An 18753-nucleotide genomic window follows, 5' to 3' on the forward strand; every position below is an offset into this window, starting at 1 on the left:
TAGTCAGGCAGATGTCCTTATGTAGGATTGGTACAGGTAGCCCTCGAATTATGACCACAATTGAAATCAGAATTTCTGTTGTTAAGCAATAAAAATGTAAAAAACTAATAATGTGATAAAAACTGAGAGGACCTGCAGTAAATAAAATGTGAAGTGGGTTGGCAGCCTAGGGTCTCTCCCAGTTGTTAAACAAGACAGCTGTGAAGTGAATTATGCTCAATTTTACAACCTTGTATTGCTGGGATGGTTAAATGTAATTCTTAAGTGACTCAAGCCATCATTAAGCAAATCTAGTTTCCTTCATTGACTTTGCTTATCAGAAACCAACTGGGAAGGTTGAAAATCACTATTTGCATAACTCTGAGATGCTGCACCCATTTTCATATAAGCTTGTTACTTCAGTCTCCTTGTCTGTGAGGATGTTGCTACAGTCATTATGAGAACTGGTTGTAAGTATTTTTTCAGTACTGTTACAACTTAAAATGGTCATTAAGCAAATGGTTCTATGTGGAGGAGTGCCTGTAGAGCTAGTTTTAGTCAGAAAGACCCCATTTGCTGAAATATGTTCATTTGAACATTCACTTCTTTTTCTTAGATGTTTTTGTCTTGGGGCATCCTGGCCCTAAAATTCTTAGAAGGCTATATGAAGGAAAGCAGCAGTGGAAAGAAAACTGACCCCTGTTATTGCAAACCATTACTTAGAATGTGTCCCATTTGGGGGACCATTCACTGGAGAAAGCAATTATGTTTGAAAGAATTGGTAGCAAAAGGAAATCAATCTGTCAAAGGAGGCTGGATATCATCAACCCTGACAGCAGCTAAAGCATTAAACAATTCAAAGAAATAGTGCAAGATTGGAAGATGTGGAAATACCTGGCCCGTAGCCAAGGATTGGACTTATATCACCACCATCACCACCACCACCACCATATCCTGTTTTCTTGTGACAGATAAATTATCTTGAAAGCTTTGCATACGTAACTATCAGTCTTATCAGTTAGGGACAGAATGCAGAGAGCTGTAATGTAGTAGGAATGAACCCACCTTCTGGATGGAGCATCCTCTATCATGGGTGCGAATACATTTATTTTATTATTTATTTTATTTATTTGATTTTTATGCTGCCCTTATCCTTAGACTCAGGGCGGCTTACAACATGTTAGCAATAGCACTTTTAAACAGAGCCACTTTGTTGCTTGTTTCATCTTGTTTGCTATTAATTATGTACCATGTTTTCCAAAAGTGCGTAAAAGGCATGCCAATTTGTGTATAGAGGGCTGTTGATGGGCAATGTTATGTGATGTAGTCCTTAGAACACACCTCTTCGCACTGCACCGAATTAACAGCGTCATCTGAACTGTTATCTCTATTAATGAAATTAATACATAATGCATATTAACTGGAGATGTTTTCACCTGGGCCTCCTAAGATGTTCAAGCACTGGACAAAATCCTTAGTCTCTAATGATATTTCCCAGCTTTTTCCAGAGAACCAATCCACGATGAAACATTTCTTATTTTTCAATGGTGTCTTCTAGGTGTTTTTTTGTCTTTTTAATATGTTTAGCAATTATTTTATCCTGTGCTGGAGAAAAAAAAAAAATTATTCTACAAATGAAAAATATGGAGAAGGGCACTTGGTACTTTGAGGTTGGTTGTTTTCTTGCAGACATTTCATAACCCGACTAGATAACATCATTTCTGATGAAACATCTGCAAAATAACAACCAAGCTTAAGGGGCACCAAAATCCCCTCATTTCAATCCTGACCTAAAAGCATTTTCCTCTTATAGATTGAGAAAGGTTTATTGTAATGAAACTCAAGAAAATACTGAACTTTACTTCTGCATATTGTAAGCTGAATGATTGATTAGTCTTACAATCTGTAATTTCAGAATAGGGTAGGTGGGAGGAAATAAAATGAGTGGTGGGACTCAAATTTTTAACAACCGGTTATGTGGGTATGGCTTATTTTGGAGGCATCGCTTGGTGGTCATGTGGTGCAAGTGGAAGTGTCTAGCTGGTGATGTGACCAGGTGGGCATGGTACATGCATAGGGACTACTCAGAGGGCTGAAAAATGTCAACTATGACCAGTCCTCACACTTTTGACCTGTTCTCATACTTACAACCATTCTCACATTTATGCTTGTAGCATTATTAACAACCGTGTCACTCATTTCACAACTGCAGTGCTTCTCTTCACTACGGTAGCAAGATAGGATGCAAAATGAAAAATGTGCAATGACTGGTCAAAAGTGTGCGTACCCGTTAGAAACCACATTTTTCAGCCCTCTGGATAGTCCCTATGCACATAACCTCGCCTACCTGGCCACATCACCAACTAGCCATGCCCACCTGGTCACATGACCACCAAGCCGGGGAAATATGCCATATTTGTACTTTTTGGCAGCCTGCGAATAGCTGTTGCCTTTTTGAGAGCCGCTTTGCCAAAAAGTATTGGAAGTTGCAGAAAAAATTGCTGCCGTCCTAACCCTGCCCCAGCTGAAATGGGTGGCAGCTCCAGGGCGTCAAGGAATGGCGTGGCCCTGAGCCCCCCAAACATAGGGTGAGGGGGTGACATGCTTACTTACCTTTGGTGAGCTGAGCAGGGAGGTTGAGGTGCAGAGGTGACAGATGAGGTCCATAGCTGGACCTCATGGTCATTAAGCAAAGGCCTATATAGGGCTTGGATGGATAGGGTGAGCATTGAGTGAGCATTGTGTAAGCGGGCTGCACTAGTGAGCGTCAGGCAGGCAGGCAGGGTGAGCAGCAACTGGGCAAGTGGGATGAGTGAGTGGTGACCGGGGGGGACCAGTTTGGGGGGTGGCCAGCCGGCCATCTCTACCGGTTCGATCACCTTGGCCAAATTTCCATCACTGATTTGATTGAACTGGTGTGAACCAGCTGAATACTACCTCTGCTTCAGGTTGACCCCTTCTTTGTAGCAGCCCCTGAGAAGATTGCTATCATGTCGCCCCTAGTCCTTCTTTTCATTAAACTAGACACACCCAATTCCTACAATTGTTCATAATATGTTTTAGCCTCCAGTACCCTAATCATCTTTGTTGTCTTCTGTGCTTTTTTTTCTAGGCCATCCTGGGCTTAGATTTAGTTTCTAAAATCCCCAAAATTTTGCCATTTTTCTTCTTCCAAAGATACACACAATTCCAAAGATAAATAACTAATAAAGCAGTTGATGATGGAGAATATTGATTGGCACTGGGCTGTTAGATTGATTGAAAATAGTGACCACCACCAAGGAAAGAAAGTGTTCAAAATTTGGGCTCTGAGAGAGATACAATTGGCCCCACCATTCCAACACTGATACAATCCAAGAAGCTTCTGAGACCAAATGAAAATTGCTCCAATAACCACCAAGATACCTGAGCAATAGCATTTAGACTTAAATGCCGCTTCACAGTGCTTTACAGCTCTCTCTAAGCAATTTACAGAGTCGGCATTTCCCCCCAGCAATTTGGGTTCTCATTTTACCAGCTCTGGAAAGATAGAAGATTGAGTCTATCTTGAGCCGATGAGAATTGAACTGGTGGCAATTGGCAGAGATCACCTGCAATACTGAATCCCGATCACTTCCATCATGTTAACCTAATAAAGCAAAGCCTTCAAAACAAACCAACAAACCTAATGTAATCTGGCTTGAAATAAACTAAAAGCTCTCTTGTCACCATCTTGAAAACAAGAAGAATAATATAGCCCCTTAATACTTAGATGGAGTATGGCCTCACCACTGTTGAATATTAGGTGGCAGAGGAGATGGCAAGAATCACAAGGTCAACTGTGAGAGCCCTCGGGAAACTTACCTGACTTATAGAAGTGGAACTTGTTACTCTCAGCATCTATTCCAACAGAAACTGGACCAATCTTGGCCACAGCTTCCTGAATTTCTTTTTTGTCCCCTCCAATGATCTGTCCGAATGAGTTGCATCTGGTAATAGATTCCTCAAAATTATAGCGACACTCCAATTTCTGCAGAAGAAAACAGTGATCCTAATTTTTTTTTGCAGTTGATGGGATTTAATTGTAATTGTCTCTGCCCATGATTCAAATGATTTCCGTCCTATTGCTGGAGGCATTATCAGCTAGAGGCAGAACAAAATAGTTCATCTTGAAGCATGCAGAAGGAAAGGGCTGGGATATACACAGATTTGATCATTTATTACCTTTCCATCATAAGGGTAGCTTTCCTCTGAACTGATCCTGCCTTGCTTCCGCACAGTTTCAAAAGCTGCATGCATGATTCCTCTCTTGCACCCTTTATTATCTGGTTCCTCAGAACAGTCAAGTAGATTTTGTTCACTCAGCGAGATCAGCTTCCCTGCTTTCTTAAATGCATGCCTTCCAGAGCACCAGTGGCACTTAAGGTCCAGCAAGAACCACATCAACCGTGGGTTAAAAAAAAAAGCTGGAGTGATCCACTAATCATCTGAATACTCAGAATACAGAATAACAGAGTTGGAAGGGAACTGAGCGGTCTCCTAGTCCAGCTCTGTGCTTGAGCTGGAGAATCTATGCCATTGTGGACAAATAGCTAACGCAATCTGTTCCTGTGATAGGGAACCCAAAACTTCTGGAGACAAGCCATTCCACGAATTAATTGTTCTTAACTTATAAATTTAATTTATATTCCTTTGACAAGGTATTTGTTCTTACTAAAAGCAGCATGGCAAAATGAGTTCTGACAGGATTAAAGTTTTGGAGATGGAGTTTAGAGGATAGAATTTAGCTTTATCTGCAAGTTTTTGTGAATCTGTCAAAATTTCACTTGTGTCCCAATGGACAGACTATAACACTCTTCTTTTCCTTCAAAACATCTCTACATTAAACCCAGAACCATTACCACAACCCACCTGATCTTTGACTTTGGTGACACCACCTTTGGTTCTCCAATCTATGTGGTCAGGAAGGCAGTGCAGCCTCTCGTCAAGTTCTTCATTGGTCTGAGGAGAACAACCTTAGCAGATCTCCATTTCTACTTCTCATATTTCTCCTTAATAAGTTTTAAATCCAATGCAAAGAATACATGTTATGAGTAAACAAAACCAGATTATCATAGAGGAGTTTGTGTATAATTTAGTGTACCGAAGTGTATTTCAATTTTGGCAACTTTTAAGACGTCTAGACTTCAACTCCCAGAATTCTGCATTCTCCATGAACCAGCTCAAACACCTGGCAAGTAAAATAGTAATGTTCCCAGTCTGGATAATAGACTGGGAGAGATGGTAAAGATGAATTCACAGAAATAGCTGAACACATCCAGAGTTTAAAATTATGTATTCATAAGTGCTGGAATATTAGACTACTCAGATGGAATGAGTATTCTATCTGAGTATTCTAATATACTCAGATGGAATGCTTGCAAATTTTCAATAATTCCATTGCTATTGGTCTTTGGTTGGGTCTGCTTGATGTGTTCTGGCCATATGACATAAATAAAAGAGCCAGGTGGCAAAATTGGAATCATGGAGTCATCAATATAACATTGAGGATTGAATTCAAGTTCTGCAGTATAGTTCAATTATAAAATCTATAGACTGGAAAGAGACAGGTTCATGACCACTTAAGCCAGGGGTCCCCAAACTTTTTACACAGGGGGCCAGTTCACTGTCCCTCGGACTGTTGGAGGGCCGGACTATAAAAAAAAACTATGAACAAATTCCTATGCACAATGCACATACCTTGTTTTAAAGTAAAAAACAAAATGAGAATGTACTATTTAGAGGGGGGAGAAGGTCTGAAATTCATATATGTTTATGTTTTGTTTTTAATTTTCTTTTGTTGACATCTGATTGGCTATACAAGGTTTTCTTGGCTTATGAAAAATGTATAAAGAATGAAGGAAGCACTTTGGCATAATGGTTGATAAGTTAGAAATATAATTGTTGCTGCACTTTTTGAAGGAACATTAAGGAGGAAATTTAATTAAAAGAAAATGAATGTAACTGGATGACAAAATTAGAAAAAAAACTTTTGCAACTTTTTTGATGATTGATATTAATTACTAACAAAATACTGCATTTTATTCATGAAAAATTAGATGGTACACTGTGTTGTGTGAATGTATGTTGAGAGAATTTTTTTAAAAAATTACCCCCCCCAAAACAGTCCTTCCATCCTCTGTCCCTCCATTCATTTCATCCTTCCTTCCTTCCTTCCTTCCTTCCTTCCTTCCTTCCTTCCTTCCTTCCTTCCTTCCTTCCTTCCTTCCTTCCTTCCTTCCTTCCTTCCTTCCCTTTTCCCTCCATTTCTCCTTCCTTCCTTCCCTCCTTCATTCCTCTCCACTTCTTCCCTCCCTCTCTTTTCCCTCTTCTTTCTTTCTCTCTCTCTTTTCCTATGCTCTTGTCACTCACCGGCGGGCCGGATAAATGGCCTCAGTGGCCCGCATGTGGCCCACGGGCCGTAGTTTGGGGACCGCTGACTTAAGCCATAGAAGCATACTGGGTTCCTTTGGGCTGAGAAACAGCGAGCACCCCAATATTTGTCTTGAGGCTTTTGATGGGAAGTGGGGATACTAGATTAGGCTCCTGGAACTTCTAGGAAAAGGGACATCTGTGCCTAATAAATAAGTGAAAACTAGAGTCATCTGAGATGGTTGGCTATAGCAAGCAAATAGGTAGGTAGGCATACAGACAGACAGACAGATAGACCCAGGCTTACCAAATCGCCAAAGTGGTTCATGCCGAGCCAGTAGGTGTATTTCCCCAGATCAGCCTCCTTGTTATGGTCTTGAATCATCTGACAATTCTCCTTCCATATGGTTCTTCGGAAGGATTCCTCCTCCTGGGAAGCCAAGACCAGAAAGATACCTTAGTTGCATCTGTCTAAACAAGTGGCACCTACAAGATCTAAAACTCATATTCTTTTCCATAAAAGCTCTCAGACCTGAATTCAACCATCCAGGAATGGACCAAATTCCCTTCAATTTTAATTTAGTATACACAACGTTATTGCATGCACAATTTGTCTGAAGACAGATAGCAGAAAGTCAGTTTATAAACATTGCTATTCTAAGTTGAAATCAAGGTACAGAACTGGAACACTTTGACGTGAAAGTAAGATTTTTGTTCCTTTGGAGCAGAACCTACAGAAAACTCTGAGAACATCAGTAGTGACAGCCAACTCAGCCCTCATTGTATTCAACCAAACTACAGCAATTTCATGTGAGTTATACTGGAGCAAACTCACCTGAGGGTAGTCTTTACCATGAGTGGCCTTCCAGTCTCTCCATGTCCCCTCCAGTGTTGGATCCAAAGCTGTGGACAAGGTTCTCAGGGAGACCAACCAGATCAGTGCTGCCACCGAGATGGACAGCATTGCCTTTCTCTAATCTAGAAGAAGAGAGAAGACTAGAGAAGAGCTCAGAGAGCAGGGTTCATTTGGCATGGTAAGAATTAAGACTGAGAACACCTGGTTGACTACAGGTTCCAAACCCTGGTTTACAGTGCCAAAAAAAAAATTAAAACTATGCAATTACTGTTAATAAATGCATAAATCAGATGAGGACATGAACTCTTTAGTCTTTGATATCATCTTTGTCTGTGAAGCATGGCTCAATGCATCCTACCCAGACTCCATTAATTCATCAAGGAACTATCTTGTCTCTTGTTATGACCGTGATTCTCGCAGAGGAGGTGAACTAGCTATATTCTACAAAAATCTAAATCTAAAAAACATCAAAGTTGTGCAGGATTTGGCGTATAATAATAATTTGCTCTCTAACAAACAATTTGGATTCAGAATAAAACTATCCTGCAACCTACAGCTCCTCCACTGCAAGAACATATGGACAACTCATCTTGATCAAGGAAAATCTATAGATGGAATCTATATTGACTTCTGCAAAGCCTTTGATTCAGTGATCCATGACAAACTACTACTAAAACTCAAATCCTATGGCATCTCAGGATCCCTCCACTGCTGGATTACAGCATTCCTATCAAACAGACAACAAGTGGTTAAGATAGGAAACACCATATCTACCCCTGTCCCTGTTAAAAGCGGTGTCCCCCAAGGTAGCGTTCTGGGACCAACGCTCTTCATTCTCTACATCAATGCCCTTTGTGATCTCATCACAAGCAACTGTGTTCTCTTTGCAGATGATGTTCAACTTTTCAACACCACTGATAACACAACTACTCTCCAAAAAGATCTAGACTCTGTTTCTGACTGGTCTAACAAATGGCAACTTTGTCCTACACATCGGTAAAAAGAATCAGAACCACAAACACAAACTGAACAAGCAAATTATCACAGATAATCCCCACTCAGTTAAGGACCTTGGAGTACTACTAACTAAAGACCTAAGCGCCAAAGCCCACTGTAACAACATCGCCAAGAAAGCTTCAAGAGTTGTTAATCTAATCCTACATAGCTTCTGCTCTGGCAGTCTCACACTTCTTACCAGAGCTTACAAAATTTTTGCCACACCCATTCTGGAATACAGCTCATCTGTTTGGAACCCATACCGCATCTCGGACATTAACACCCTCGAAAATGTCCAAAGATACTTCACCAGAACAGCCCTTCACTCCTCCACCCGAAACTAGACTCACTATCCTGGGTCTAGAAAGCTTACAACTACGATGCCTTAAACATGATCTAAGTATTGCCCACAAGATCATATGCTGCAACGTCATGCCTGTCAATGACTACTTCAGCTTCAACCGCAACAACACAAGAGCACACAACAGATACAAGCTTAATATTAGCCGCTCCAAATTGGACTGTAAAGAATACGACTTTAATTGAAGTATGGAACTCATTACCATGCTAGCCCACAACATTTTACCCTCAGACTATCCACAGTTGACCTCTCCGGATACCTAAGAGGTCAGTAAGGGGCGTGCATAAGTGCACTAGTGTGCCTCCCATCCCCTATTGTCCTATTGTCTCTCCTATATCTCATATATCATATCTACTATTCTTCTATTCTAATCTTCTTATACTATTCTCATATTATCCTTCTATTCTCTATTTGCTATATTCTATTCCTAAATTTTCACTTCTATTCTTTCTCTAATATACTGTATGTTACTCGAGTATAACCTCTGTAACCTTCATTGTGTATTGTTGTGTATTGGACAAAATAAATAAATAAATAAAAATAAATAAAATCTCTGGAAAATTTGGGGGGAAAGTAACCAACTGGATCTTCACTTCAAGCAGGTTTTTATGGAAGGCAAAGACCAAAATGCAGTAGCACATTTTATAAGCAAATATATAATTGTCAACCCCCACTGCTTTTAATTGACATTTACTTGGAAGTACAGTGGTACCTCAAGATATGAACCCCTCGTCTTACGAACAACTCGTGATACGAACCCGGGGTTCAGAAAATTTTTGCCTCTTCTTATGAACTTTTTTCGAGTTACGAACCGGCGTTCGGAGACTGCTGGGAAGTCGCGCGGCTGTTTTAAAAGGTGACAGCCGGGCGGCGGGGCTTCCCAGAAGCCTCCTGAACGCCGGTTCGTAACTCGAAAAACGTTCGTAAGAAGAGGCAAAAATTTTCTGAACCCCGGGTTCGGTTCGGGAGGTTGCTGGGAAGCCCCCCAGGCTGGCTGTCACCTTTTAAAACAGCCGCGCGACTTCCCAGCAGTCTCCGAACGCCGGTTCGTAACTCGAAAAAAGTTCATAAGAAGAGGCAAAAATTTTCTGAACCCCGGGTTCGTATCACGAGTTGTTCGTAAGACGAGGGGTTCATATCTTGAGGAAGTTCGGCTTTGGCGTTCGGCTTCGGGAGACAGCTGGGAAGCCGCGCGGCTGTTTTAAAAGGTCACACCCGGCCTGGGGGGCTTCCCAGCACCCCCCCGAACCCCGAACTTTTGCCGAACTTCCGGGTTCGGGGTTCGGGGGGTTGCTGGGAAGCCCCCCAGGCCGGCTGTGACCTTTTAAAACAGCCACGTGGCTTCCCAGCTGTCTCCCGAAGCCGAATGCGGAAGTTCGGCTTTGGCGTTCGGCTTCGGGAGACAGCTGGGAAGCCGCGCGGCTGTTTTAAAAGGTCACACCCGGCCTGGGGGGCTTCCCAGCACCCCCCCGAACCCCGAACTTTTGCCGAACTTCCGGGTTCGGGGTTCGGGGGGTTGCTGGGAAGCCCCCCAGGCCGGCTGTGACCTTTTAAAACATCCACGTGGCTTCCCAGCTGTCTCCCGAAGCCGAACACGGAAGTTCGGCTTTGGCGTTCGGCTTCGGGAGACAGCTGGGAAGCCGCGCGGCTGTTTTAAAAGGTCACAGCCGGCCTGGGGGGCTTCCCAGCACCCCCCCGAACTTTTGCCGAACTTCTGGGTTCGGGGTTCGGGGGGGGTGCTGGGAAGCCCCCCAGGCCGGCTGTGACCTTTTAAAACAGCCGCGCGGCTTCCCAGCTGTCTCCCGAAGCCGAATGCAGAAGTTCGGCTTTGGCGTTCGGCTTCGGGAGACAGCTGGGAAGCCGCACGGCTATTTTAAAAGGTCGCAGCTGGCCTGGGGGGCTTCCCAGCATCCTCCCAAATCCCGAACCTGGGTTCGAGGGGGTGCTGGGAAGCCCCCCAGGCCGGCTGTCACCTTTTAAAACAGCTGCGCGGCTTCCCAGCAGTCGCCGAACGCCGGTTTTTTTGCGGGTTTTTTTTTGGTTGCACGGATTAATTTACTTTACATTGTTTCCTATGGGAAACAATGTTTCGTCTTACGAACCTTTCGTCTTACGAACCTCCTTGCACCAATTAAGTTCGTATCATGAGGTATTACTGTAGTATATTTCTAGATATATTGGGAAGGTAATGTTTTTTCATTTCAGTAAGATAATCATTTAAAAATCTCTCTTGGAGATTTTATATTTGCGGAAGATAATTCTGTAAAGCAAAGTAACCACTGATTAGGCTGCTGATCTGATTTGTATCTCTTATCTCTGGAAACTTTATTGACTTTCTGTGGTTGCAACCGTTTCAACGTACTATGAAGATAAATTTCATGTTTGATTTCAATCCAACTCTTCTCTTGATTCTTTGAAAAATCATGTACTCCACTCTACTCCTTCCCCAAAGCAGAAGATTGAAAGACAACTTCAGTTATTACTAATTGTGGAGGAATATATGAATTGAGGGTCCATCTTTAAACCTAATCCTAATGTTGAGTACTGTTTATTAATGCTCACACTAAAATGGTATATATTTTCCAAACATAGGTCCTACATGCAATTTCAGCAGGACTAATATATTGTATTTTTCAGAGTATAAGACGCACTGGAATAGAAAACGCACCTTAGTTTTTGGGGAGGAAAATAGGGAAAAGAATTTTCTTACCAGGTATTTATTTGGCTAGCATCCTTAAACTGGTCAGTTTCCACACATTATTTTATCCTCTGGTTAAGGGCTTTAAAAAAATATCTATTCTGAAGCGTATATAAGGGTGAATGGACAAAGAACACAAAGAATTAAAATACAAAATGGCACCAAGCAGGGATGCCCTTTATCTCCAATGTAATAGCAATAGAGACGTTAGTTAATAAGATAAGACAAGATACTTGGATAGGATATAAAATTGCGGAATTAGAAATCAAACTAAACCTATTTGCAGATGATGCAGTGGAGATAATTAAAGGTATAAGAAATATTTTGCAAGAGTTTAAACAAGAATTGGGTATTGTTGGTCAATATGGGAAAATCAGAGATTATGTGTTTAAATACAGGTCCGAGAGAGCAGATAGAAATTAGGAAAGAATCAGGGTTGAAGTTAGGATTAAAGAAAATTAAATATTTGGGAATTTGGTTATTGAGAAACCCAGCGAAAGTCGAGGAGGCGAATTATAGACAAATATGGAGGAAAATGTTGAAACAGATGAGCTGGAAAGTGAAAAAGCTAAGGAGAATGGCTAAGATAAGCGCATTAAAAATGATGCTAGTTCCCAAAATGATATACCTGTTTCAGGTATTGCCAGGGGGTTTATTAGCATCAAAGTTTAGGGAGTGGGATAAAAAACTTAACTATTGGGTTGAAAAAGATAAGAGACCGAGAATAAGGAAAAAGTGGTTAATAGCGAATGAAAAAATAGGGCGGATGGGGAATTCCTTGTTTGTAGTTGTATAGAGAAGCATTTCAAATTGAAAGATTAATGGAGCTGCAATTATTTGAAAATAAATGGGTGAAATTGGAAAAAGAGATAAATGGGATGAAGAAAAGAGAATTAATTTTTGTAAGGTGCAATAGGAGCGACTTAGATAGATTAATAGGTTCCATGAAAGGGACTATAGAAATTTGGAAAAAATGGCAGGGGAAAATAGGATTACGTAAATCAAAACTATAAGTAATAAGTAGAGATAATGAAACAAATCTAACTAGGGTTATGGAGAGTTGAAGAGGCATAATTAAGATAGTACAGTTATATGAGAAGGCTGGGAGGCTAAGTAGAAATCGTATAGAATGGTGGTTGGCTAAGGGAAGATGGCTACTAATAAATAAATATCTGAATGAAAGGGAGAATAAAGAAGCACTATTTAGGGAGGAGACAGAGTTAGAGAAAATAATAAGAGAAAAAAGTGAGGGTACCAAGGTGCAAGCAAGTAATATATATAAGGTGTTTGTGCAGTCAGACGGGGATGTGATCCATGGATTGACTAAATGGTGGCAAAGTGAGATACAAGTAGAGGCACAAGAGATGAAAAATATAGTGGAGAATATAAGGAAAACTAAGAATACAAGAGTTAGGGAAATGAGAAGGAAAATATTACATAAGTGGTATTACACACCCGTTCAGCTTGCATACTTTCAGCAGAATGTTAACGGTATTTGTTGGCATGGGTGCCATGATAAAGGAGTTATGTCTATGTTTTGGGAATGCCCGATAGTGCAGAATTTTTGGCAAAAAGTGCAAGAGGATATTAATAGGATGTTAAATATACGATGGATAATTACTAAGGAAATGGCAGTATTAGCTAAAAGTAATGCAATGGGAGAATTTAGAGAAATAAAACAAGCAGCGATCGAAAGCGCTCAAGCGGTAATAGTCTTGGGTGGGACGATCCTTAGCAGCTAGTTAGGGCTGGGGGGGGGAAGCTACATTCAGAGTATAAGACGCCTCTTTTAGGGAGGAAAAAGATGCATCTTATACACTGAAAAGTATGGTAGGTAGTCCTCAACTTAAGACTGCAATTAAGTCCAACATTTATGTTGCCAAGTGAGAAATTTTTGAAATGAAGTTTGCCCCTGTTTTATGACTTTTCTGGCCACGTTTCTTAAGTGAATCACTGCAGTTGTTAAATTAGTAATATGGTTATTCAGTGAATCTGATTTCCCCATAGAGGTCACTTGTCAGAAATGAAGGGATCTCCCGAGCTTGGGACACAGCAGTGGTCATAAATATGAAGCAGTTGCCAATGAAATTTGATCATGTGACTTCAGGACATTGCACTCATAAATGTGAATCAGTTGTCAGGCATCTAATTGTAAATCATGTGACCATGGGGACCTGAAATTGTCATACGTGGGAAAAATGGTCCTAGCTCACTTTACAGTGTTTTAATTTTGAACGGTCACTGAATCTACTGTTGTAAGTTGAGGACTACCTGTAAAAGTTTGGCAATAAACTTTTGCATTCTTGAACGTTATTGTCCTGAAAAGATGCTGTTTGGTACAGACTTTTTTCTAACTTATTTGTATGGCAAAATTTGGACATATTTCCTTTTTGGCTTCATTTAGACTTGAGGATGAAACATGGCTGCAGGAACTGCATATGTTTAGTCCAGAGGTGGGTTTCTCTTACCTTCCCTACTGGTTTGGAAGTGTGTCATGTTCGAAGTTACATCCAGATACTGAACTTCTGGACTTCTGTACACGCGCAGAAGCCTTTGCGCATGTGCAGAGTGTTCATCACCAGCTGCTTTCAAGCACCAGAGACCAGGGAACTGGTTCAGGGGTGTGGCAAGCCAGCCATGACTACTGGTCTGACGAACAGGGCCAAATTTCTACCACCAGCTCATGCAAACTGCTCTGAACCAGTAGCAACCCACTTGGTCTAGTCCAGGGGTCAGCAACCTTAAACACTCAAAGAGGCACAAAAGTTCTAATTGGAAGGCCTCTATTCCATTTTGGAGCCAACTGGAAGCCCGGATTCCCCATCATGGAGTCCTCTCCTAGCAGGGCTTCCTTTTTCCTTTACCCTATCCTAACCAAAAGTCCTATCAATTGTGAAGCTGACCGGTGATGGAGTTGCAACAAAGAGATGAAAACCACATGTGGCTCCAGAGACGCAAGTTGCTGACCCCTGGTCTAGTCTAACAAAGAGAAAAACTAGTGGGTCACACCAAATGGCAGTCCAATTTCCTCTTGAAAGTCTCAATTGTTGATTTTCATTTGGCACGTAGATTGATATAATGACAAGAGGTTCTATTTCTAATTTTACTTGTAACATTAACATTCTGCCCTCTTGATCGCTGTATAGTTGTTTGGTCTCAATTGTTTCATCAATATAAACTGCAATACCTCTTTTTTTTTGGTCAGCTAAACTGGTAAAAATATTGCCTAATTTGGGGTTTATAAGAAATTACATGACAAAATAATTGAGTTATCTATTGAAAATATGATAATAGTTGGAGATTTTAACGCTATTTCTAATAGTCAAATGGATCATTCAGGTAAAAAGAAAGACAAGAAAAAGAAAACAATTTTACCAGCAACATTTTGGAAAATGAGTTCAGAACTATTATTGCAAGACATTTGGCATGAACATCATCCATCAAATAACCAGTATACTTTTTATTCAAATCCTCATAAAATTTAGACTAGAATAGCTATGGCATGGGCCCCAGCCCACACTTTATAAAAAATTATACCAAAAAGAAGACATAGTAGAAGATAAGGCTTTCGAATTTTTAAGCTCAACAGATTTACCAATAATAACCAAAGAACAACAACAAAAGCTTGGCTGAAGTACAAGTACTTAAGAATCAGAAAAACAATAAAGCTACCGGACCTGATGCTATACCGGCGGAATTTTATAAGTTAAATAGTAATATACTCATAACAATATGTTAGAGATTTTTCATAACATAATTGCAGATGGCAAAATTCCAAAATCCTGGTCAGAAGCCTTAATAACTCTAATACACAAACCAGGAACAGAGAAGGAATATATATTCAAATCTAATGGCTAAAATTATTTTGAATAATGATCAAACAGAAAAGATAGAAATACAAAGAGGAGTTAGACAGGGCTTCCCCATTTCACCACTGTTATTTATTTTAACATTAGAAACCTTATTGATAAAAGTAAGAACAAATAATATTAAATAAAAAAGAATCTTATAAAGCACAGGCATTTGCAGATGATGTAGCTTTTATAATAGAAGACCCTTTAACTTCAATATCAAAATTAATAGATTTAATAGAAGAATATGGGAGTGTCGCAGGTTTGAAAATTAATAAAAACAAGACACAATTATTAACTAAAAATATGACAGATTTTCAGATAAAACAATTAGAAAAAATGACAAAAATGAAGATAACTAAGAAAGCAAAATATTTAGGTATTTGAATTTCAGTTAAATATATGTCATTAAAAAATGATAACTATACAAAACTCTTAAACCAAATAAAAAAGGATTTAGAAATATGGAATAATTTACAGCTATCATTACTTGGAAGAATTTCCACAATTAAGATGAATATTTTATCCAAAGTTCTATTCTTATTTCAGGTAATTCCCATAAACGCCGGAAGAGATTTTTTTTTAAGAATTAACGAAGATAACAAAAAAAATTATATGGCAAGGTAAAAAACCCAGAATAAAACAATGCACATTAGAAGATGTGAAGGAGAGAGGAGGCCTCGCTCTTCCAAATTGGAAACTATATTATCAAGTAGCAGCCTTATCTTGGATCAAAGAATGGCTTATTTTAGAAAACAGAAGGTTACTAAATTTGGAAGGCCATGATTTAATGTTAGGCTGGCATGCTTTCATATGGCATGAGAAATACAAAATGTACATTCATTATTGGAGGTTTGGAATGATATAAAAAAAGACCACTTTTTAGTTATGCCAGAATGGATATCCCCGATTGAAGCTATATGTCCCCCTAATTTATTACAAGAAGGCAAAATATGGAAATACAGGGATATATTAGATAATCAATGTAATTTGAAAACGAGACAATTACTGGATACAGATGTAGTAATAGACTGGTGGCAATAGGCACAGATTAAGTTCCAGATTCCATAAAGATGTAAAAACATATACATTTAGAAAAGATAACAACATTCTAGGTAACTATTAATTACAAATCAAGGAAAACTGATTGGGAAGGTATATAAATATCTAATTAATTGCAAAACTGTAGGTTGGATATTAAAAGACAATATGATTAGTTGGTGTAGAAACTTAGGTAAAGATATACATTTAGATACATGGGAAAAGATTTGGACATATAATTGGAAAATAACTAAGTCAGTTTCCTTTAATTAAAGAAAACCAAGTTAAGATGTTTTACAGATGGCATCTACCACCTAATAGAATTTCAAAAATGTTTCCAAGTAAATCACCAAATTGTTGGAAGTGTAAAACAGAAATAGGCACTTATTATCATACATGGTGGACTTGCTCAAAAGCAAAGAGTTACTGCAACATGGTAGAAAGATGGTTAAGAGAAATAACGCAGCAAGAAATCAAGAAAACCCCAGAATTTTTTAAATTAGGTATTTTAAATAATAAATATTTAAAAAAATATATTACTTAATAATTCACATATTAGCAGCTGCTAGGATAGTTTTTGCACAAAGATGGAAAGAAATGGAGACACCAAAAGAAGTAGTACTCAGGAAAATTATAGAATGTGCAGAGCTTGATATGATGACGAGGCGGTTAAATAATCAAGAAGAATCGGAATTCTATAATACAGTGATACCTTGTCTTACAAACTTAATTGGTTCCGGGACAAGGTTCTTAAGGTGAAAAGTTTGTAAGATGAAACAATGTTTCCAATAGGAATCAATGGAAAAGCGATTAATGCGTGCAAGCCCAAAATTCACCCCTTTTGCCAGCCGAAGTGCCCCTTTTTGTGCTGCATCGCAAAAACACCAAAGTCCTCGAAACCGCACCTTTGGACCTCTGTGTTTTTGCGATGCTGCGATTTCACTGAGGCTCCCCTCGCTGGAAAACCCCACCTCCGGAGTTCCGTTGCCAGCGAAGCGCCCGTTTTTGCGCTACTGGGATTTCCCTGCTTGGATGCCCCTGCAGCATCACAAAAACACGGCAGTCCAGAGGTGGGGGTTCCCCTGGAGGGGAGCCTCAGGGGAATCCCAGCAGTGCAAAAATGGGCGCTTCGCTGGAAACGGAAGTCCGAAGGCGGGGCATCCCAGCGGCAGCAGTGGGTTTGTAAGGTGAAAATAGTTTGTAAGAAGAGGCAAACAAATCTTAAACCCTGGGTTTGTATCTCGAAAAGTTTGTATGACGAGGCGTTTGTAAGACGAGGTATCACTGTATTTGGCAGATGGTATATATCTGGTGGGATTAAAAAAATGTATAAGGATGTTCAAATATTAAGTCAAAAAGTTAAATTTATTAAATAGAACAAGCAAGGTAGTGATGTTTCATAATAGAATGTATTTATATATATTTAATGAGTTAACGATGTTAGAAAATATATACATTTCAATATATCACTACATTTGTTTTCAAATAGCGAATTGTAATAGGTATTTTCTATAATTCTCTGAATTGATCTAAACAATAATACGTTTTTCCTTTTGTACAATGAAGACTTCTATTTTGAGCGGAGCAAATGTAGCTCCTTTTTATGTTATGTGTTGTGTTCCTAATGTTTGTCTTTTGAAAAATAAGAAAAATATTTTTAAAATATTAATATTAATAATAATAATAATAATAATAATAATAATAATAATAATAATAATAAAGAAAGTCTCAATTGTTGGAGCTCTTACAACCTCTGAAGGTCAGCTGTTCCACTGGTTGATTGCTCTCACTGTCAGAAATGTTCTTCCCATTTTCAAGTTGAATCTCTCCTTGTTCAGTTTCCATCCATTATTCCTTGTCTGACTTTCTGCTGTGTTGGAAAATAGCCTGACCATCCTATTTACATTATTTGGCCATACTACTTACAAGAGAAAAGATCTTCAGCTACAGGATGATGGGATTATCCTTCAGGGCAAAGACATTCAGCCACAATAGCAACTGCATTGCCTCAGCCCAAGTTTCAACCAAGCTTGATTCAGATAACCTCAATGAGTGATTTATTTATTTATTTTTATTTATTTATTTTGTCAAGTACGTGTTGGCTGTATACAAAAATATACTATGTTTATATACATGATACTAGTAAAAGAGAAACTTTAAAGGCACGGTGGTGCACTTATGCATGCCCCTTACTGACCACTTAGGATTTGGGAGAGGTCAACAGCGGATAGTCTAAGGGTAAAGGTTTGGGGGTGATGATACTACAGAGTGGTATGTGAGTTCCATGCATCAACTACTCATTACTACTACTATATTACTAAAGTCATATTTCCTGAAGTCACGTTTAGAGCGGTTTACTTTAGGTTTTTATCTGTTGTGTGCTCGTGTGTTGTTCTGGTTGAAGCTGAAGAAGTCGTTGATAGGAAGGACATTGCAGCAGATGATTTTATGGGCTATACTTAGGTCATGTTTAAGGCGACATAGTTCTACGTTTTCTAAACCTAGGATTGTAAGTCTAGTTGCGTAGGGTATTCTGTTGCGAGTGGAGGAGTGGTTGGCTCTTCTAGTAAAGGATCTCTGG

The 18753-nt window shown here is 39.5% G+C and overlaps 2 protein-coding genes across 3 annotated transcripts in view; one reads left to right on the plus strand and one right to left on the minus strand.

Moving 5' to 3' along the window:
- Nucleotides 1-18753, plus strand: part of LOC139163213 (cathepsin L-like proteinase) — a 74538-nt gene that overhangs the window by 54381 nt on the left and 1404 nt on the right. The window lies entirely within an intron of this gene.
- On the minus strand, nucleotides 1221-7333 carry LOC139157976 (cathepsin L2-like). The gene is given in 7 exon segments (XM_070735323.1): nucleotides 1221-1366; nucleotides 3823-3988; nucleotides 4183-4349; nucleotides 4352-4390; nucleotides 4857-4959; nucleotides 6677-6799; nucleotides 7205-7333. Coding segments are annotated over 7 exon segments (873 nt in total).

The sequence above is a fragment of the Erythrolamprus reginae genome, chromosome 1 (assembly GCF_031021105.1).
Source record: "Erythrolamprus reginae isolate rEryReg1 chromosome 1, rEryReg1.hap1, whole genome shotgun sequence".
NCBI lineage: Eukaryota > Metazoa > Chordata > Lepidosauria > Squamata > Dipsadidae > Erythrolamprus > Erythrolamprus reginae.